At 37.4% G+C, this 23369-nt stretch overlaps 1 protein-coding gene across 3 annotated transcripts; it reads right to left on the reverse strand.

The window, feature by feature from the left end:
* Positions 1–18: 18 nt before the first annotated feature.
* ATXR2 (histone-lysine N-methyltransferase ATXR2) lies at positions 19–17796 on the reverse strand. Of its 3 annotated transcripts, none has more exons than XM_089168933.1 (16): positions 17489–17796; positions 17193–17268; positions 16080–16165; positions 15615–15979; positions 13382–13494; positions 13260–13291; positions 9362–9513; positions 7721–7808; positions 7349–7397; positions 7197–7251; positions 6954–7023; positions 6795–6864; positions 4371–4447; positions 734–790; positions 453–589; positions 19–313 (listed from the first exon to the last, which is right to left on the reverse strand). In XM_089168933.1, the coding sequence occupies exons 1-15, from the start codon at positions 17567–17569 to the stop codon at positions 479–481; spliced, it is 1482 nt and encodes a 493-aa protein (XP_089025059.1). In that variant the 5' UTR covers positions 17570–17796; the 3' UTR covers positions 19–313; positions 453–478. The 3 variants fall into 3 exon arrangements, with proteins under 3 accessions (XP_089025059.1, XP_089025060.1, XP_089025058.1); XM_089168934.1 differs by having other exon boundaries at positions 446–589; XM_089168932.1 differs by having other exon boundaries at positions 19–589.
* Between the last annotated feature and the right edge of the window lie 5573 nt (positions 17797–23369).

Raw genomic sequence — 23369 nt, forward strand, 5'->3', positions numbered from 1 at the left:
ACTTACCCTACAATACACTGCTTTTGGTTAGGATTGATTTAATGTCATTAAACTTACAAAGGTATGGGCATAACTGAATTCTCTCTTTTTTGCCATTGTACATCAGTCATAGTGAACAGGGGCCCACAGGCACAAGGGAGGAGGGGAGGGGCAAGGACAGAGATGTGGAAGGAGCAGAGGATCAAACACAAGAACTCCTTAGACTTTATGCCTCTATAAAGAGGCTGCCACCCATTGTGCGAGAAGCACACCACGCATAACTGAATTCAGGTAAGCAATTTACTTCTCTCCCTAAGTTGCAGTCTCTGAGCATCTGACCCACACAAAATCATCCCAGAGAGATAAAAATCTTGCTAGTGAGAAGCCATGGCTAACGAATTCTTTCTTCTTACAATGGAAAAATCATTTAAAATGAAATTCTAAAACAAAAGCTTCAAGCATTAACCTCTTACAGCTGAGTCAATAGTTAAATGGAGCATCAGGGCTCTTCTTCTACGCATTTTGCGCACCTGCATCTGAATCCATAGTCTGCAAGTTGTACTTGTCTTTCTTGAAAAGGTAGGTCCTCATCAATGTATGATATGGTAATCTGACAACACCAAGAACAAAAGCATTATCACCAGCTTCAGTCGGACTCCGTTGGAACTTATACAGAGATATGAGAAGAATCTCAAATGTGCTTTTTGAAGTCTAATAAAGACTACAAGCAGATTGTTTTCCATGAGACCATTACCTCCTCTTCTTTGGAGATGGGCCGGAGTGCAATTATTGTTGCTTGGCCATCTCTGTCCTGCAAAATGAACTCAAACTCAAGTTGACCATGACCAGATCATTCAACAAAGACTACTTTTTTTGGTTTTGGGGGTTGGGGTGGGGGGATGTACAAGAAAAGCCAAAAAAGATGAAAAATAAGGATAACTAAGGCTGCGTTTGTTTGCTGGAATAAAGGTGGGGTGGGAAAATTCTTGAAAAGAGTGTAGCAAACCAAAAAAAGGGGGACCCCAAAAGCAGGAGACAAGTTTTCTTGAATCAAGGAAACTTGCTGATGCCCAATTCCAATTAAACCGCCCCATATTTGGTGGGACTTTGGGGGAAAAGTTAGGAAAGTGGGACCCACCCCTATCACTTTTCCACAAAACCCTTTCCTTTCCTTTCCTTCCCCCCCCCCCCCTACACATGGGACCCACATGTTTTTTTTTTCCTACCCCTTTTTTCCCACCCCACCTTTGCAAACAAACGCAGCCTAACCGAAACAAACACAGCTATCCAATTATTGCATTATTAAAGCTACTTGTTTTTGCAACTTACAAAAGATGTGCTAATTCAAGAGAACAAGTGCCTTAATTGGACATAAAGGTTCAACCAGTTACCGTAAAATAAATCCATTACAAACTATTCAGGAACTATCTTGCAGCATACTTTTGAATTATAATGAATCCCACCACAAAGAAATTCCTAGCTCCACAAGCTTCTTAACCAAAGAGCCAAATTCATTAGAACTCGAGGAAACAAGAAACTACTTGATTAGGTGCATCAGTAATTTGTGATGGATCAGTCAACAAACTTCCCAGGCAACTGGTGGGGATTAACCAAACTAAGCCAAAGGTTTAGATTTCCTCTTTGACTAAACTAGGAGTCTTCAGAGAGAGCCGTGAATGGAAAATGTGCATGTAACCGGGTCTGGCACACTGTTCCAAAACTCGTATCAGAAATTAGGATTTGCCTCGAATTCCCAAATTAGAACCAAATCACAATTGGTGTGGAATTGGCTGGAATTTAAAAATGGAGCTGGGAAGAAAACACATACACTTCCCATATCTTTGGGATTTTGAGCTTTTGAATGGAAATCTTGCAGACCTAGATACAAGAGGTAGGTTTCATTGATGTTCTCCACCTTAGTGACTAAAAGGAGAAAATAGCCAAGAGTGGCAATTTGAGTGCATTCATGACTGATCCAGAATATCTTATGATGGATTTTCCAGTTCATTAACTAGCACTTGTTATGGGGAAGGGTCGTGGTGAGTCATCTTTCACAGCAATATCTCGTACCCAGGCCAATAACTTGTGCTGGATCTACTTATAGTTTCAGTTTAAATCAGTCATTCCCTAGGTTGTGTTGATGATGGGGCTTATAGGTGGACAGTTTAACCTATAAGAACAATTGGGCCCAAGACATATCATGGTTTATCATGAATAAATACATGGTTCAAAGGCTTCATCCCCCGTCACTCCCTTGCATTCTGGAGGGCCCTTAACTATGCTCTCCCCACCCAATCCTTCCTTATTAGCCACCACATCTGCGCAAACCCCAATTGCACCCTCTGTTGGAATGGCCTGGAGGACCTTGAGCACCTTTTCTTTTCTTGCCCTTTCTCTAGATCTATCTGGAGAAAAGCCTTGGCTTCCATTTGGCCCCATTCGAGGCGTTCCTTCTGTTTACTCGTGATTGGTCTTGGATTTTGGGAAACTTTTTAAGTCCGGTTGATGATACCCCAAAGAACAAGCTTATTGTTGTCTCCTAGGGCCTTAGTTCTTCTTTTTGGCCTTTTGCTTAAAGACCTGTTCTTATGTTTCCTCTTCGTTTAATATAATTATTTATTCATCCAAAAAAAGAAGAGGCTAAAATTTATTCAATCATACATAGCTCATGGAATGAATCCACCATGAAACTCGAAACTCAACCTGGACCTCTGGGGGAGTATTTTATGCTTGTTTTTCCATTCTAATGTGTGTTTTATTTCTTTTACTAGTTTATTTACATTTTTGGAAGCTCATGGAATGGAACCTCTAAGAAACTCCATGCGGAGTTGAGTAGTGAGTTCTTTAAGCTTTCACTTCCATTTCCATTTCATTACACATTTTGAATGATTTAATTCCTTATTTACATTTCTGTAGTACCTCAATTATATGTTGACCCTGTGTGTGCACGTGTGAGGAGAGAGAGACCATCTCATGTATTTGGTATAAAAAAACAAAGAAACGGGCAGCTCAAGAGAGAAGTGGGGGTGGAACTTTCTGAGCCTTGAAACCTTGCTTTTGAGTTTGGAAAAAATAATACAAGGTCTAGATCCAATTCGAGTCAAAACCTCTAAAATCTCAACTTAGGCAGATCTGAACCAGTCTCAACAGCAAGTTTTAGAATCTAGCCTAAAAGTGGAAGCTTGGAAACTCTGAGTGGCAGAAGATATACCTAGGTGTATCGAGTGAAGCTGAGAAAATTCATAGCAGTTACACTCTGCAGATCAAAATTTTGACAATGACTGCAGATGTAGTGAACAGAAAGCAAATAATGACTGGACAAGTGCCTAGCACAGTTACTAGCTTATGGTGCATAAACCCTCCTGGACACCTCCCTTGATTATAATAGAACAGAGTAGGGCCTACCAAATAAGAACACCAAGTAATGGAGTGGATACAATTTGGCATATCATATATGCAGGACAAAATCATGACTAGTGAAAGTTGGATGAATCGTGATTTTAACACAGATGTATCCAAAAGTTCTGCACTTGCAGAGAAATTGGCATATTTTGACAACTGAAAACCAAATAGTTCACTGGGTGAATTTGAGAGCATGGATCCAAGTAGCACTAAATAATTATAGCAGCCACAACAGAAAGGAATATCAACACAATAAATACTAGAGTTGAAATCAACCTGGCCATGACACAAGGTTACCACACAACCTGCATTTTGATTTCTCAAATTAATTTTGTAATAATATGTATGTAAAACCATATAGCAAGCTGAATATGCCCAAATTGATAACAGTTATGTACCACTAGTCCAAAGTCTTAGACTTGTGTGGCTCATCTATCCACAGAACTGAGCTTTAAAAACCAGCCAATCACAGCTTAGAAGTTAGAATCCATGATTATTTTGGGGAGAATAGATAATGATCTTTATTGAATAGTAAATACTGCCTCTGGTGGATGACCTGGTCACTCTAACTGTCAGATAGATGATTCATTCTGTGGATGGTCCCCATAGGGTCCATCATGTAAAGCACTTATTACCACTTTTCTTGAGAGGTCCTTGTTTTCGTAACTGATTTGAAAATTTCTTTTTAACCCTAAGTTAGGCTGGAAAAAAATGCAATCCGATGCATTTCAATGATAGTTTAATCCCGAACCCAAAAAAAATAAAAGACAAAATTTTACTATGCAAACCAGAAGACAAATTGCATGCTAAACAGAAGTAAATCCAATCACATCAACAACAACATAGGCTTGTCCAATCATATCATATAATTTTAAGTCTAAAATTAAGAGAAATTGTTACTCAGCACTGAAAAATCACATCAGCTTCAGAAATTTAAACTATAATGAAAAAGAAAGTCACTTGTTCTATCACAACTTTGCAGCAATTACCTCCTCTCTTTTGAACGCTTTGGCATTAGGGCAACATGAATGGTTCATACAACTCTGTATGGGGAAGAATGCGGTACCTATAACACCAACACCATCCCCCAGGTGGGCAAACGTACAACCCCAAAAAAGTAATGGAAGAGAAGGTTAGCAATTGAACAAGTTCATAGTTATTGCGAATTTGAGGATATATAGGGACAGTATGTCAGTTTATATATACACAATTGGTCCTCAAAAGATACTAAAAATTCATGCACATGATAATGAAATGCATAATTACCCAGATCATATGGCTAAGAAAATTTCAGAACCACCACATTGTTAAAGACAAGTACTTGTAACCTTATCTTAACGAATTAGTCTTTAGTACAATGAATAGCTGGAATATTTGACTAGTCACTTCATGTAGCTTTCAGCCAAGACCTATCAAATCCCATGTAAATTTGAACCCCTGGATACAATTTCCTTGGGTTAGATCATCTCCAAGAGAATTTTACCAACACAGGCCCCTAATACAACATGTTCCCAAAGGGTGCAAAGCAAGAAAAGCCCCCAAAGGGGCCATCATTCCAATGCCATTCTGCTTCTCACTGTCATTGAATCCACATGTATAGAGGAATGCTCTAATATCCATTGAAATAGAATCCTAAGACTGAATAGGGCAGAAGAAAGCCTGAATCAGCATCATGGGCAATACCAAGTTAGAAGTAGAGATTGACATGAACTGAATTTTCCCTTATTATTTGAGTTGATAAGGGCTGTGAATTTATAATAATAAAGTCAAACAGTATTGTAGAAGGTTACATGTACTTGAAATTTAAACTCGTCAGTTCCTAACATGGAGTAATGCTTTAATGTCCATTGATATAGAATCCTAAGACTGAATAGGGCACAAGAAAACCTGAATCAGCATCGTGAGCAATACCAAGTTAGGAGCAGAGATTGATATGAACTGATTTTTCCCTTATTATTTGAGTTCATAGGGGCCATGAATTTATAATAACAGTCAAATGGCATCGTAGAAGCTACATGTATTGAAATTTAAACTTATCACTTCCTAAAATATAGGAGTAAGCTATCCTTGGGATTTGCAACAACTTCAAATTGGCATGACTAACTCAAACAAGAACTTGAATTTGAACTTTGATTTTGATCATTATCCACTATATTTTGGCACAATAAATGATGCAAGGACTCGGAAAAGACATTCTTAATATCCATGAGGGGAAGGAATCTCTCTGGGATTGCAGTCTCTGTGTTGGAGTGAGTGGGAATTTTATCCTATCCATTTCCTTATGGATGAGTGACACATGTCCATAGGTCACAACAAAGGTTAAGATTAAATTAAAATAAAAATTTTTCTATGCTATCCTTAGGATTTGCAACAACTTCAATTGGCATGACTAACTCAAACAAGAACTTGAATTTGAACTTTGATCATTATCCACTATGATAATGTTGCTTAATACCTATATTTTGGCACAATAAATGACACAAGCACTTGGAAGTGACATTCTTAATATTTATTAGGGGAAAGAATTTGTCTGGGATTGCAGTCTCTGTGCCGGAGTGAGTGGGAATTTTGTCCTATCCATTTCTGACAAGGAAATGGACCATCCATTTCCTTATGGATGAGTGAAACATGTCCATAGGCCACATCAAAGGTTGAGATTAAATTCTAATAAAAAAATTTCTATCTTCTAAATCTAACCTCAACCTGTTGATGTGACCTATGGACATGTGTTACTCATCCATAAGGAAACGGATGGTCCATTTCATTGTCAGAAATGGACATGATTTAATCTGAGTGAGTGACCAACGGAAGTGAACATATAACCATGAACAGGGACAAAAACATGTTTTATTTTTCTATCCTATATTTCTAGTCCAAAGTAAAAGACTTACACAGGTTACTTCCATGGTTGCAACCTTGAACTTCATTTGTGGTCAGAAATTTTTGGTGAAATTTTGATTTCAGTCATTAAACCAACAAGGTTTAAAGGCCAATGGTATGTTTCAGGCAAATATGCAGCATTTTAAACATCCAGTTTTGAGGCTGGGATAGGCCTTTTTCACCATGTTGAAAATTAAATGTAAATGTTTGCTGAAGGGAACATACAGCAAGGTCGTCTGTACCACATACCTAAACTTTATCACCATGCCAACTTCATCAGTTGTGTCTAGCATAACAAGAAGAGCCACTGACACAAAATTTAAAACTAAGGAATAGGATATTACGACAAGGGAATCCCAGGATACTTAAATACGAGAGGGATGAAAAGAGATATGAGGTGGAATTTTGAAGCTTTCAAAGCATCTTACTATCCTGTAAAGATACAGTGGGAATCTTACAGAAAAGAGTACCCAATAGCTTCACATTTTCAGGATGATACAATAACAGCACAGGTTAGCCAAATGAAGCCATACCTTGACAACAAATGGAATAGTCATCACCCAGAGCATCAAGAAATGGCCGTGTTACATTTTCAGCTTTTTCCTGTGGTACATTTCACAATGAATGAAGACCATAAAGGCATAAATAACAGAACAAGCTCTCACTTCTTGAACAATGGAAGTTACTCTGACCTTTTCTGGATGAGGCAGATCATCGATATATAAAAAATAGTCCTCCACTGGTGACGCTACAACCAAATCACTAACCACAAGGAATTTAAGTTAATTTTTATTCAAGAACCCAAACAAGTTGCAGGCACATGTTGACTTCCAAATCAGAGAGAGCTGCAGTGTCTTTAATCAGATAATTGTTTTAGCTAATTGGAAATCTAGATCTATAAAACCAGAATGCCAGAAGCCTTAAGGAGAACTTACAGGTTATTTAACTCGAACATGCCAATGATATGCCCATAGATTTCAAGTGAAAATACTAAGCAGAATCAAGGAGACTAATCTGTTACCTTCTTTGTAGGTAGAAAGAGAGGATTGAATTGGAGAGTACAATACAATTTGATGCTAAAGGATACAGGGTGCGCATTCTTTGTCAAATATTGCCTCCCTTAGTAGCTGCAGCGACTGGAAATCAAAATGACTCATGAGGACCATTGATCAAAAGAAGGAAGAAGAGAAATGCTTCTAAGTACAACTCAGATACATATATAATCCTGGGTTAACAAATTAATAGTTCCACTGAATTAATTAAACTTTAAATTCACCATATATTGGGCCACAGAAGGGAATATCTGGACAGAGAAGGAGAAGAAAACAGTGCACTCGGTCTTATAAGAAAGCATTCATAAAGCTGCTTAGGGTTGGAAGAGCACAACAAGGGAGAGAGACTGATATTCAAAACATGTTCATAGCTCTAAAGAAATAGATTTAAAAAACCAAGGGTTTACCGTGAATGCTAATTCCCTTATCTGCTGTCTAAAAGAAGCCTCGTCATGAATACCAACATCATCTGGCAAAGCAATGCAATCCCACCACCTATTGAGAACAAGAAATATTTATTACTGATATAATAAGAGAAGTAAAATGGGGAAAAATAAAATGGAAGAAGAAGAATGAAATAAAACATGAAAGAGCAGTGATACTAATGTATCATAGACCCAAAAAGAAGATTGATATTTGACAGAAATGACAACACATCTATATCCAGATTGTTTTCCTTGAAACAGTGGGATGTTTTCTTTATTCAAGCAACCTCACTATCTTTCATGGTGAGACAGTATTAAAATTGTTCTTTTGCTCTGTGAGTCTTCAAATAAAAAGATAATGGCTGGGTTTTGAAAATAGAAGAAGGTAACCATTCTGAGTATCTAAGATCCATCTGAATAATGGTTGACATGATAATGGAATAAAATAAATATTTTTTCCAAGGTGAAAGGATAGTTTGCATTTGGCAAAATTTCAGATTTTCTACAGAGATTCTTTTGGGAAACATGTCTTGATTCATAAATGTGATTTTTACATTAAATCAATAAAATGGCATACCCACTGCATGAAGCTGAGTCTGGGGAGGTTCATAATGTATACAGCTTCACTGGTGTTTCTTGCAGTAAACTAATACAGAATGCAAAAAGGTCCAAACAAAAACAAGGATGTGATTCCTGGAAGACAAGGAGGGGGACAGAAAGAGCGAAGAAGGAAAAGAGTAAAGGGAAGAGGAAACAGAAAAGGGGGGGAGGGGGGGCGCGCAACGCACAAGCAAGCCAACAATATTCACCACCAAAAGCTGATACAGGTTTAGCAACAAAACAAACAACGCAAACAACAAAGGACCGGAAACCAAAGACGACCCTAGGACTCTTAGGAATTTAAACTCAAACTTCCTAGTATCCTACCCAAATAAAAACTGATTACAGTTATCCCAAAATAAAACAATCTAAATTACTCTGTCCCACAAAAACAGCAATTTATCTCCGCGCTGGAGTTGGGCCCACCAAATTTGTCTTCCTGCAGCTGGCTTGGGGCCCACCAAATATGAAATTATCATCTAGGTTACTGTTCATACTACTGTAACGTGAACAGTAACTTCTGGTTGTGCTGCATCACAAGGGTAACTAGTTTGATGGAAAAAAAGAAAAGAAAAAAAGGAGGAAGAAAAAACTGTAAACAATCAAAATTTAGCCAGAGAAATAATTAAAAAGAAGAAAAAAAATCCCCTAGATTCTTTCAGAAAAATAATACTAAACAAACCCAAAGCTTCTTCGGGTATGGGTCTATTAAAAATAGGTCGAACAGAACGAAAGTTGAGAAAGCAGTCCAGGCACCTAGTTCAACTTGCATTTTGGGCTTCCTGGAATAGACAGCAGCAAATTCATTAATTCAGGGATATTCAGGGCTTCTTGTTACCTGAAGTGCATAATATGCAACATAAGGCAAGTGATATGTATCATTATATTTTAAATGAAGTATTAAGTGGTACTGGACATGAGATATCCACTCACAATTTCATGATCAAATTTTGTAGAATAGAAAGTATCAGCTTGATGAAAGAGCAACACTTGGCTACATCCAAGTCTAAAAAACTAACTCACCTTTTCTTATAACCCATTGACAATGGTTTCCAAGCCTCAAGAAGCAGAGAAAATCCACAATCTCCCGAATTATTTAGACTGCAATGACTTTCTCGGTTTTCAAGACGAGTTGCTTTCAATCTCTTGTAATTTAAGATAGTAAATGAGACTGCCTGCAAAATTTGGATCCCAGTAAATCAGCTTATGGATGATTAATCTGCAATTCAACTTCCTAGTTATTTTTTATCTGCATGTCTCAGAGGATACCCTACCAGTTGCAATAGTTAGACTAGTATGGCAGATGCACTAACATAGTCTGCTCATTAAATTTGTGCCCAGAATTTATACAAGTGTTGTTTTGTTTGATGTTTAAATAACATATTAATGTTTTTGGTATATTTCAACTTCTATTACCTAAACTACATAGTAAGGATGAATTTTTCACCAAATCCACTACTTTTTGGCGTATTTGCATCTTGGACAGGCATCTCCTACAGAAAGTACAAGTTTTCCATCCATACCCTGACATGGATTTTTTTTTAATTACACTAAAGAAAATACATTTAACAGACCAGGTGCCGAATAAACCTCTTGGGTTACACTGGGCTTATGGCTACGTAGCCCTGACATGGAATTTTAAACAAAAAATATCTCTCTTAATTTGAACTGCTTAAGATCAGACCACCTCCTAAATGATTTCAAGTGCAATATTTTAGGGCATTTACTATTTTCAGTGGCAACACAGTCCTCTCACTTGCTAATATCAGGAGCAAGGATGCAAAGAATCAAGATGATGGCAGGGAACAATTGAGAGTTACATCAGGCAACTGGGAAAAAATAGGACCTAAGCTCCAGAAAATTGATAAGCAATGAAAATATGTCAATCAATCCACCGGGAAAAATTTTGGTACCTAGACTGTCGATGTGAACCAAATTCTAGGGGTTTAGTTGATCAAATATTGCCCTAGAATCAAGCTCACTCCAGGATAAGTCTAGGGTTTTAGGGTTTCAAGCTTTAGACCTTGCTGAATTTTAATTTTCAGAATTGAATTTTGATTCTAGGTTTGGCAAATCATGGTTTCTTAAGGAGCTAGGGTTTCTAGGTTTAGGATCAAGCTAAGGTTAAGGTCGAGTGTCACTTAGGGTTTAATGAATCTAATTCTTAAAGGGTTTAAAGTTTAGATGAAGGGTTGATGAGATTCAACAAATTGAAAATTCTAGGGTTAGGGTTTCCAATGAAGAATATGTAATTTGCAGAACCTAAGGTTTTAATTTAAGGAAAGGAATGGGGTCTGGATTGAGTGTGTAAGGGGATGGGTAAGCTAATCCTAAAAGGGTGAAAGGATTGGAGTTAGGGTTCAGAAGATATAGGTGTTCCAGGGTTAGGATTAATTCTGGTTTTCTGGGTTTACAAAGCTGCTGCAGGTTAGAGGAGAAGATAAGAAGAAAGGGCAAGGGAAGGGGCTGTAACTAAGGTTTAGGGTTGGGGGAGGGTAGGGTCTACATAGAATTGGAGGGTAAGGGATCCTAAAGCTGCTGCAGGCTCTGGAAGGGTTGGGGATGTCTGTGATGGGGAGGGTTGCTGGAATTCTAGAAACTAGGGTTTAAGGGGATGGGGGGAGGGCTGCAGTTGGTAGAGAAGAAGGATTGGGAAGGGACTGGGGTAGGTTGTACTTATTTGGGAATGGAAGGGAGCTGCCAAAGTTGAAGGAACCTTGCTGGAAATTGAAGAAACTGCAGAAATCACACACTTTATGGCTGCTGCAGGCTTCCCCAAAGAAATCCACGACTTCTCTTCCTCCAAACTCTTAATCTTAATTTTATTAATCAAATCAACTTCCTGATTACGGAGAGTGAAGGCTTATTTATAGGCTCTAGAGGGGGGGAAAAAAAGAACACACTAGAACTCAACTTAGGAAAAAAACTTGGTTTCAAACTAGCGATCCAATCCTACCTAGCAAGAATTTCTATCATATCTCACCCTATTGGAATCTAAGAGTAGATATGGAATCCCTACAAGAAGTAGACTGAAACGAGGGGACTCCTTCACAACTTAGGAATCCAACACTAACAAGGACTCTTCAATAACTTACAAAAGAATGACTCAATTCAAAAACAAAAGTAGATCTAAGGACCTGCTAACATGCTGGATCCAATGACACCCTAACTTGGACTCCATGAATTTTACCAAAAATGACCAAACTGCACCTGGAGAGATTAGGGGCCACAGGGTTTGGGGGAGTAACCCTAGGCCCTATGCTGCCCCTAGAAATGATTTACATCAACAGCAGCATTATTCTGAACTAAACCACCTTTGAGTGTGAAACTTTAAAGTGTTATTTAATTTGATTAATAAAGTTGCCCTATCTGAGGTTGGAATCTTTAAAGTCAGATTGGAGAGGAATTAACTGTTCATACCGATACAACACTTTTATTAGCAGTAGTATCCATCAATTGGTGTAGATCAACATATGAAGAAAAAGGGACCAAAACACTGTTCATGAACACTTCCCAAGCTCCACTCTTTGCATTTATGAAAATGTTAATAGAAGATTCTGTGAGGCCTAATACCAGACTAGGTGATGACTTTTTAAAAGGAGTCAATTTTGTCAGTGTGGACAAACTAGGAGATAATTTAGTTTCTATTGTAGTGTTCATACTTTTGTTTTACTAGAGAGCTGAATTATAACCCCTTGGTGTTTTCTAATTTTAGTATTATATTTACAATTTGAGAAAGTTTCTGTTTTCATTGTAAGCTCACCTAAACTATTAGTAGTGCCCCCCCCCCCCAACAACAGCAGAAAGAACATATTATTGAAGAACAGAGTTTTGCCCATGCTTGCCATCAATTATGGGAGATCCTGTTTGAACAGCTCAGACAGTGGTGGCTGCGAGACCTACCCTGAGAAACCCATTCACCCTAACCCCTTCTCTTCTCTACCCTCTCTTCCTTCTGCAAGTGAATCTGTTTGTGACTGTTACTCTTGCAACATCCAGAAAACCTGCTGCAACTGCTGAGACCAAGAAATTGTGAGCGTGAGCCCCTTGGAGATTACTGCTGCTACTGCCAATCAAAGGCAGCTATTAGTGCTCCAGAATATTGAAATTTTGCCGCAAAACCTGAGTTCCATAATTTCACCATCATCCAACAGAATCTACTGAGACCTAAAGAGCCAATTCACCATCCCAACCCCACCCAATCCCTGCTGGCTGTTGCAAGCCATACCATTGGCTGCTTTGCACTCCTGAACCCAAAACCTCTATATTTCATTCCTAGAGATCCTCATCAAATTTGTACCAAAGCTTTGGCACCTGAACCCTACAACTCAATCCATCTCTGTGGTCAAGTGGGATAATAGTTTGCAGGTTTTCTCCAATTTTCCTTTTTTGGCATTGGTGTGACATTTCGCAATTCAGCCAACCTAATTGATCAAAAGTTCCAGCAGTGATCTCCCTCATACAAGCATCAAGACTCAAGTTTGGTTGAGTTCTAAAGACTGGTTGGTCCTAATCCTAAAAAAATTCAAATTCTGAGTTGTATTGCTATTTGAATGGTGGGGCCAGATTAACCCTGGTCTAGTTCTTATACTACCAATCCAGTGCATAAAATCCATTCCTGAAACAATGAACGATTACAACCTTATACCCATCTAGTATTTATTTCTTAATTCAATTCCCACAGCAAGTGCTCCTACTCCATATTTTGACTTGTATGTTGATGTATTTGACCTCGAATATAGCTGACTGGAAGGCAAGGATCCATGCAGCCAACCCAGTAACCCACAGACACAGGTGCAGTTAATTTATTAGTCTACAGACACCAAATAGTACTAGGGTTACAGAATCTATTATAAAAGGCACAGTAAATAGGGGGAAGGTGGACTAATCCACAATGGGTACAAGGAAGCTGAAAGCATACCTTGGCAGCAGGGAGGAAAATGTCATTTGTTTCTGAGGAATAGACAACAGGGGATAGCAATAATTAGAAGAAAATTTTAAGGAACATGCTTAAATCTTTGATTATATATATTTAAACATTACCATTAGCGTGTTGTACAAACTTCGTAAGTGCCTCCCTGGATGAAGATTCTGAACTCTTTCCCGTGCACAATAAAGAATGAAACAATTCCCAATCAGCATCCGCACATAATTTGCTACAAAATTTTGCAACTCAAGATCATTTAATAATCTTCAATATAAGAATTTAAGATAAAGAATATTAAATGATCGTTCAAGAAGCACTATATGTAATAAATAGGCAGAAGACCAGTGATTGCTACATTATGTTCAAGCGACTAATTTTCACATGCAACACAAGAACAACCTCAGAGATTACCACAGAAGTACAATCACAATTTTGATCCTGATTCTCCATTCTTTTCCTTTTCCCCTCATTTACAAATAAAAGGATCTATAATTTGTGAAACTGAGAAGAAATGGATAGCAAGCTGTTCAGGATAGGAGCAGTGATGAGCCACCAGCTGTATGTTAACATCATAAATAAAAGGGGCCCAACACCCCGCTGCAAGGAAATAAATAGGAACTGTTTTTGTGGGAGTTCAGAGATAATAGAATTTTGTATTTATTATTGGGAAATCATGTAATCAAAGTTTTATTTGGGTAGGATATCTAGGAAAGTTTAGTTAGTTTTAAATTCCTAAGAGTTCAAGTAGGATCAGTCTTTTGTTAGTTTTATCCAAGAGTCCTATTATAGTTGCCGCAGTATGCTTTGTTCACCTGAACCCCCCCCCCAGCGAACCCCCCCCCCCCCCCCCCCCCCCCCCCCCCCCCCCCCCCCCCCCCCCCCCCCCCCCCCCCCCCCCCCCCCAGCAGTCCAGTGTATTAGTATCATAAATGAAAAATAAAAATAAAAATAATAAAAAAATCCCTTAGTGCAATGCAATTCATTGCTTTCTTCTCAATAACTCATTCTACAAATTGGAAACAGGCATGTTCAATGGTATGGCTTGTAGACTTGTCTGGCCATTTTGGTTCAGGTTTTTCAGTTTCCAGATGAAAACACCCACAACCCAATTAGTTTTTGTTCGGTTTCAGGATCAATTCGGGTTAACAGGTTGGGCTGGTTTTGGAACTGTTACCGGCTCATTTGAGTCCTTCCAAATCATATTACTTTGGGCCTTGGGTCTGAGGGCATAACACACAAAAATTGCCCATGAATCCCTTGGACCAGCGGTAGGTTAAATTAACTGGGTTATAACGGGTCATTGTGGTTGACAGGCCGGTTCGGATTATCAGGTCACTGTTGGCTCAAACCAAACAAGCCCAAGACCGATCTGTCTTTAAGACTAAAACCCAGGTTGGGTTTTGTTCAGGGGCCAGTTTGGTCTAGGAATGACACCCTTACTGTAGACAAAGTCAAACAAGCAATGTACTCTTTGCTTTAAGTCATCTACAAGTTCTTCACACACACAAGCACAAATATCTTCACAACAGCTCAGCCTTATCCCAACTAACTGGGATTTGTTACATGGATCTTCACAAAGATGAAAAGAAAAGAGGAAGGTGAGAAATGGTAAATGAATATGAATGATGCTAGTAAAAAGAAAAAGGGCAGCCCAAAAAATCAGGAAGCACTCTGCTACATGGTGTCAGCAAGGTGGATCCTTGCTACAGTGTTTCCATTTTTTTTTTTTTTTTTTTTTTTTTTTGGGGGGGGGTAGGCGCAATGAAATCCAATCACTCATCCTTACCAAGATATCCCCGGGCCTCCATTACACATTTTCCAAGCTTATCACTGGTTGGGACAACACACACATAAGATATAATATATTCATTTCCCATTATATCCTTTCTAGGTTTTTGACACATCCTCATCTTTGCGACACAAAGCTTCGTTATATGACATTTCTCAATTGCACAACATTCTGCCCCATGCATCATAGCCAGTGGAACGACATTCCTATAAAACTTCTCTTTAAGCTTTAAAGGAATGTGGCAATCACATAGTACTCCAGCTCCCCCACTCCATTTCATCCATCCCAACTTAAATCTTTGTGCCACATCATCATTTCTGGAGTAGGAGCACACAGAATATTTTACAGCTCATGAAAAGTGATTATGGTAGCAAAGTTTGTTCTGCCATTAAAGCCTTGCTAAATTCATCACAGAATTGTCAGCACATAATATATTTTATGTGAAAATTTTACTTATGCAAATGGAGAGAAATGTAGCATAATAGCATTAACAGAAACAATCGAGGTAAGGCCATGTGCTAAAGAGATTAAAGTATATTGACAAAACTAGTTTTTCTGACCTGCAGTAGTTGGCTTCTCCACATCCACCAGGACAGGGAACAACTGAAGGTAAAGGGAATTGGTTAGAATGAGGCAAAATTAAGTCACCATTCATTAGTGCCATAATAACCTCTTTAGGGAGAGGAGTTTTATCATCTTGATCACTTGTAGTGCATGACTCTGAACTTTCATGATCCATCATAAGAGAATTTTCTTCTCCGTCCAATGGATCATCTAGACAAAACCCTTTTGAAGTATGTCCATGCATTTCCACACAATCCTTGCTCGCAGATAAACCCAAATCCTGTAGATAGAGTTTCCTCCCAATTTGAAGTTCTATTGAACCAATAAAACGGAAACAATGACTACATACCAAACAGTCAACCTGCGAATTCAAAAAGCGGGAAAAACCAACTTTGAGGCCTTCCAAAGAATAGAATGAAATAATGGGCTTTATCAGAGAAAAAATCAAGTCTAGAAAAGACCTTGTTAGAACTGTGCTGAGCACCAACAACCATTTGATCTTTCAAAACAAGATCGCCGTCTGCAAATCCTGTTTCTGCATAGACACCTGCATCTCACCCATTGAGATACAACATATCAGCTGCATATGATAACATGCATGTTGTACATTTAATGGTCTTATTTAAAGATTCAAATTTCATTTTGTTAGAAGTTTGAGTCTTTTCCTAATAGACACCTAAATAGCCAATGGATATGTTTCGGAAGGCTAGTTTGAATGGCTAACAAACAAGCCTTAAGGGAAAAGACATGTTTGAGCATATCTTTTGGAGACCAACTCTAAGTGGTGTCTGTTACTCTCCTATATAAAGGTAGGAAGTCTTTCTCACTCTCTAGCATCATTTTTCAGAAACATTGTTTTTCTTTAACTGTCATCTCCTATATAAAGGTAGGAGGTCTTTCTCACTCTCTAGCATCATTTTTCAGAAACCTTGTTTTTCTGTAACTGCCATTGTAAACAGAGTAGTGAATATAGCTTTTGGGTTCTCTATGTAATCGCATTTTGCAGTGCACTGTATGAGATAAGAGGGTTGTTTTATCTTAAAGGACTAAATGCATGGTCAACCCAAATTGCAAATTGGGGCATTTAAATACCTGAAGGAAAGTATTCTATACATCTCAACTCTATCAATTGTTGTTTGTGTATTATAAAAAGGATATGCATAATTATATTTTTCTGACAAGGAGATGATTCGTATCATTTCAAACAGGTAAGTTCTTTTATTTGGAATTTATTATTTAATGTTATTTTTCATATACTTTTTGCCTCAGTATCAATTTCAGTCCAACAATGCATCATAATTCTTCTAATTTGCTTCCTAATAATGCATCGAAAGGGAGAACTCCCAACAAACATAGCACAAAGCTAAGATAGGGAAAACAATTAAGCATACACACAAAGCGTTCGTCAAAATTCCTTACCCAACAAAATTTACATTATAAGGAGGTCCCAAAGAATTTTCAAATGATTTTGCTGAGGACAATCTAAAATAACAGATTTTGCCATGAAAAAAAAAAGAAGAAGAAGAATTAAACAATGGAAGAAGAAAAAAAACAACATTCTAAAAGATGCATACCTTTCCCGTGCTCTCCGACTTGCTTTATGCTGATACCTCGATATTGCCTAGCTTTTATTAGCTTGTCGAAATAGTCCTGCACATTCCAAACTGTAAGAAACAACTAAAAATCATCTGGGAATCAAACAAAAATAACCAAACTGCTCGCGAATGAAGAACACAAAGAATGACTAAGCATGCATATTCACATTTACTTCAAAATGAAGTGAGAATAATTAGAAAAATTAGCTTCGGTCAGTCAGAAGTAATGGAATTTCAGTGAACTGATTAAAAAAATGAGATGGGAGATTGGTTACTTGGACTTCGTGAGGTGATGGAGGTTTGAGAAGCAAATTGATTTTATCCGCCATCTCGACATCAAGATTGCCACTCGCCATTGAAGAAACTAGCAACTATGAATGCTTCAATTCTAATAACAAAAACTCTCTATATAAATCGCTTATGCGTTATAGCAGGCTAACGGCTGCAGAAAACGAACTACCAAGTGCGCGCCGTTCTATACATTTCCTTAATGTGAATGAGAAATAGAAAAACCTGATGATTCCGAAACTGTCAAAATACCAATAAATTAAAAAAAATCATATACTTTATCATTTTATCAGAGCCTGCCGTTCTACGTATTCATCTGTATTCTCGGCAGTTTAGGTCTTACACTCATATGAATGTAAGTAGATGAATGAAAAATCTATCTTATTATTTTGGATAACGGACAATCTCTTTGTATGAGCTGAAACTTTTCTTCTAGAAAATTTATATAATTAATTATTTTTACATTTTTTCTTATAAAAATAGCTACTCAATGTTTCGAAACATGTTTAAATTAATAAAACTAATCGAAATTGACTCTTAGTAAACAAAGCTAATCTAAACATTTTTTCTTCATCTTAAGTACATTAACCCCTAAAATTAATCATAACCGACATATTAGGCAACCATCATCTTTTTCCTACACTCACAAGAGTAATTCTCATTGTGGTATAATTTTGGGAGTTTGTCAATCAAGTTCCATGATCAAAACAATGTATGGATTTTTGTAACTGTAGTAATGTTCATAGTGAAAATTCGACTCTCACGTATTTGCCTTTTCGAATAGTTGATTTCATTGGATTCATTCTTGGTGTTTCCCAACATTAATACATGTAATGTTATTTTATTATTGATTTTCTCCCATGTCTTAGTCCCATATATGAAATATTACATGCATCCATGATTATTCACAATGATATTTAAGGATTTATAGACATCTTTCACGTGAAATAAAAGGAGCAAATTATTAGTTCTTGCAATGCTTATGTTATGATGAAAGAAAACTTCATTATTTTATGCCACTCAATTTCATGCTAAATAAGTGTCTTACAGAAGGATGTCATTCTACGGGGTTCTAGTTATCGTGCAATTTGCAGGTTAGTAAAGTAAAATGAAACCAAACTAGGTAAGATAATCAATTAAAACTGGAATCATCTAGCATAATATCCAGTAGTTTAATGAAATCTATTCGATTTTCTTTTTAGGAGACATTTTTTTTAGGGGACATATTGGATTGTACTAAAATTGTTATTCCCAGATTGACACTGAGAGTGGGGGGGGGTGAATCAGAGTCTTCAAAAATTCACTTCAATGTGAAGCTTCTTTAATCTCGAAACAAGATTAATTAGAACTTTCTCGTAGCTATCAACTGCACAAGGACACGTCCACCACACACCACAATGTGGCTGAGTCTACCAGACAGTGTACCACCACTCTGCAATCAAGGCACTCCAATACGTGCAACAAAGAAAAATAAACAAAAAACGCAATGCACCAAAGTTTACGTGGTTCGGCCAAATTGCCTACATCCACGGAGTAATACCCTACTTAGGGTTTCGTATATTACTCAATACACTCATAGATATTTTGACTGCTACAACAGTCAAGGAACACCAATCCCTGCTTAGTCTAAAATGCAATTCAAACAAGGGCACCAACCCCAACCCCTAGACAAGCTCCAACTTGCTAGGTCACAATGTAAACCAATAATTCAAGTTCCCCAAATTACATTCATGATCTAGGTTCATCATCATTAAACATAACCTAGAGAATAATAGACAATAACTTGTGAATACAGGTTACCTCAACTTGTGTAAGATGCATGGTAACAATACTTGTTTCTCTTGGGTTATGGGCCCACCACTCTTCCGCTTCATTTTTCAGACATACTAACAACAACCCTTTATCTTTCTTAAAAGCAAGTAACTACAACCATGTTCCCTTCTTTTCTTCTGCTGCTTCTTCTTCCTTCTCTTTCACTTTCTTTATTGTTCAGCAAAACAAAAGACTTCTTATTCCCAAGCTTCAGATCTCCAAAGCCAATCAACGTCTTCTGGTTCAACCTCCACGCTCTTCCCAAGCTCCTCAAAACGTCCTCTGCTGGAGTTTGCTCTCCTTTTATAGATTAATTTAACTCAAAGTTCCTATCTGACTTAAACAAGGAGTGTTTTAACGTACAAATCGGACTAACTTCGAGATCTCCAATGAACAATCCCACCGTTGGATTTGAAGATCAAGAAGTCGTGAAGCTCTCCTCCAAAAATCGGCTCAATCGGACACTGGATGACCATCCGATGAAGAGGTTGATCAAAACTGGACAGAAACCCTCAAAAACGGGATTCTTGAGTTTTCTTTATTTGAATTGGATTCTTTCTCTCAGAACCTTTTTATGTGTTGTTGTACCATATCAAAGCCCACTTAAGTTGCCAACAATGACAACACCTTCATTTTAGGCCAATGGAACAACAAAAATATATTAGCCAATACGATAAATACTCTATACTAGACGATACATATATTAAAATCAACAACCAATATGACACTTGATACCAATACCTCCAGCATAACAAACAACATAACCAATGTCTCTTTGATTATTTGCAGGATAAAACTTTGCGCAACAACAAAGCACACCAGAAGCAAGAAAGGAAAGACATAATTAAAGAAGAAATCAGAGAGAATCCAATTACGTTGGTAAAGGGCCAGTTGATCTATATATATCAAGCATTTATATCTCCCAATTTTAATTCGGTTTTGAGAATATTTAAAATTTTAATTTGATTTTTCTAATATGAATTCCGGGTTAGAAATACGGGGATTGTTACGGTTATTATCTTCTTAATTTAGTCTTTGGTTTTCTTTTAAAATGTAAAGTATGTGCTCAGATGCTTATATAATTACGCTTTATCAGTCGTTGCTTGGGCATATATCCAATGAGTTTCCTCTTCTGTGATTAAATGGCTATCGTTTTTTGTGTTTATATGATTTTATCTTATCTTTTGTTTTGGTACTTTCATTTACATTTAAAACACTGTCAGCTTTGGCTTTGCAGGGCTTGGGTAGCCCACCTTCATTTGATATTTGGATTTTGAAATTGCTTTTGGGCCTAGCCTGAGATGAGATCCAAGGGGACTCCCATCTATCCACTGTCCATGCCACTGGATTTAAAAAAAGTAAAAAAGAAAAAAAAGAAAATCGAAGGTGTTGCTGAGAATCCCACTGAGACAATAGCCAGCAAGCTGCAAGAATTCATGAAAGACAAAAGAATTGCCTGCAGGAATTATACTAGGAAGATGCACTCTTCTTGAGACAATTGATGTTGGTGCTCAGCCCATGCTCTATCGAACCATGGAAATGATATCCCAAAGTCGTTTGTGGGGTTCCTCTCGCAATGAACAATTTATCTAGGTCAGCTTCAATTCTGCAATTCCATGTTCTTTTTTTATTCTTCTTTTCTTGGTGACTAGGCTAAAATAGTTCTGCTTATGTTTTTTTTTGGAGTTTCGTATGAGAAGTATTCGCTCATGACTGAGCTAAGGTTTGGTGAGTTGACTTGTATTTAATAATTAGAAACCTAGGAGAGATTCTGATTAGATGCAACGATGTTCTCTATCTTCGTGTTGACCCGGATGATGAAGATATTGAAGATTGTGACCAAGAGTAAGAGTATATATGTTGCGCTTTTAGATGTCATTTGGAAGATTAGACATGCTTTCCATGTACTTGTCAGGTGTTTGATTTATGAAGCAAATTCTCTGAGCAGTTGAGGTAAAGGTATTTTTGTAACATTGGCAGTTCAAAGATTGTGCTTATCAGCTTCTTCTTCTCTATTAAACAGCTTGGTTGATCCTGTTTACCTGCAAAAGACAATTGGATTACGAAAATGAGTTACTGAATCCGAAACTCTTCAATGTGCTGAAGGCGGAAAAAAAGGAAGGCAAAAAAAAAGAAAGAAAAGAGATATGGTTACATGTAGTTGCGGCGAGTTGTTGGCCTTCCCTTGTGTGGAAAACAAGGAGTAATGCTAATTCAGTTCATGTTAGCTTGACTCCTTCAAGGGATCATGTCAATGAGCAGTGATACCTGAAAGACAGTCTCGCAAACTTGAATAAACTCTTCTTATACAGGCAAGTGCAATAGCTCCCCTTTTACCTATTGAAATTGAAAAATCATCTACAATTATACAAATAAATATGGAAGTTTACTAATATCGATACTTATTGTTGCAGAGTTGCAATTACTCATTCAGAAGTTGTGCAGAGTTGCAATTACTGCTGAAGAAGTATGGTTCCTTCACATGGTTTTGTCTTGGTTTTCTCGTTTCATTCGGCATCCATTTTTCCAACGGATGATCAAAACATCAACTATTTGGGCAGAATTACATCAATGACAGCTCTTTTTCTTCCTTTTGGATCTTTTTCCCGGCTACCAGCACCAGTGCTCAGTATTTGGGTGTCGCTCTACTATAGCAACTCAATGGCTGTTGGAGTTTTCTTTATTATTTGTTACCCTACTCTCATAGACAATCTCGGTTGTGGATTCCCTCTTGAGTTTAAATTTAAATAGATTTATTTTTTACCAACAAAAGAAAGTATACCTTGTTCTACTGCTAGACTTAGAGGATCAACTTGGGCCATTGAGTTAAGTTTCTATTTTGCTTTGTTGCTAGGAACATGTCAAACTTTTAAGTTTTGTAATTTTCATCAAGAATCATATTAATGGTTTTCATCAGCTCACATATTGTACTTAAAGATATTCTGGTAGATCTCTTCTACCTGCATAACTCCATTGTTTTCTCATATGAATCTTTCTTCCATTAAAAAAATAATAAGAAAACAAAAACTTGGTTTTGTTCATGTGAATATGATTTGGATCTTTAGAATCTACCTCATGAACTCTCTAACCTAAATTGTTATGTTTTTTATTAAAAATCTATATTATATATATATATATATATTAAGTTTCAAAATTAGTTTTTGCATTTCTTTTATTTAATTATTTTATTAATGTGTGAGACCCATGAGGTAATAATGAGGCACCATGAGTAAAGGAGGCCCTTCATGACCTTGATTATGAGACTCTTCATGACATTGGTCATGGGTCTTAATGGTCTTGATCATGGTGGTGTGGTGGGGTTACTTGAAGGGTGGAATTTACTTCAATTCTAACTCTTGACCATAATTTCTCATTTCAACTTCATAACCATTCATGGCCATTACCATGAGTGGGGTTGAGGTTATTGAATGAATTAAGTCCAATTCATTGCCTTAAGAATCCTAAGGGGTGTAAGGTGAGGTTTGGGCCTATATAAACCCAACCCTTCCTTGCATGTGATGTGCAATTGAGACACTCTTTACACTTGCATTATTTGTGTTACAAAGTTAATTTCTTTATTTGAATTTGTCTAAGTGTTGTGCTCTAGCTTTTGGCTCCTTAAAGGGACTAGAAGAACTACCTCATCTTCTAGTTGGAGGTTGCTTTATCTTGGAGGAGGTGGTGCGAAGAACCCTTGGTAGTAGGGTGCATCAATTACCTTATAGACAGCACTCAAGGTGTGACTCAACATCATCTATCGGTGGTTCATTCAGTTGCAACTTCAAGCTCTCTGGATTTGCTAAAGATCTTCATCTCTCAATTGTATTGCAATTTCATTTTTGTGTGTTTGAAGAATTTGTAATACAATTACCCCAACATAAATTAAACGAAAATAAAATCATCCTCCAAGAAAAACTCATTTGAAGTGAAATCACATAAACTTTTATGCAAAACACCAATATGCCAATTATATCTATGAAACATTCGTTTGCCCAATCGGTGTTGGTGGTAGAAGTTATGGCCTTGGGAGTAGGGGTGTAAACGGACCGGATTCGG

Source organism: Hakea prostrata, chromosome 9, assembly GCF_041222555.1.
Source record: "Hakea prostrata isolate BN-2017 chromosome 9, UWA_Hpros_2, whole genome shotgun sequence".
NCBI lineage: Eukaryota > Viridiplantae > Streptophyta > Magnoliopsida > Proteales > Proteaceae > Hakea > Hakea prostrata.

Excerpts from the sequence above, each read along its gene's own strand:
- ATXR2 (XM_089168933.1), bottom strand. The coding sequence starts at position 17,569 with ATGGCGAGTGGCAATCTTGATGTCGAGATGGCGGATAAAATCAATTTG. Across the intron at positions 7,809-9,361 it reads TCAATGGGTTATAAGAAAAG|GTGGTGGGATTGCATTGCTT; the intron begins GTGAGTTAGTTT and ends TGTTCTCAATAG. Across the intron at positions 7,024-7,196 it reads ATGTTCGAGTTAAATAACCT|TGATTTGGTTGTAGCGTCAC; the intron begins GTAAGTTCTCCT and ends CCTTGTGGTTAG.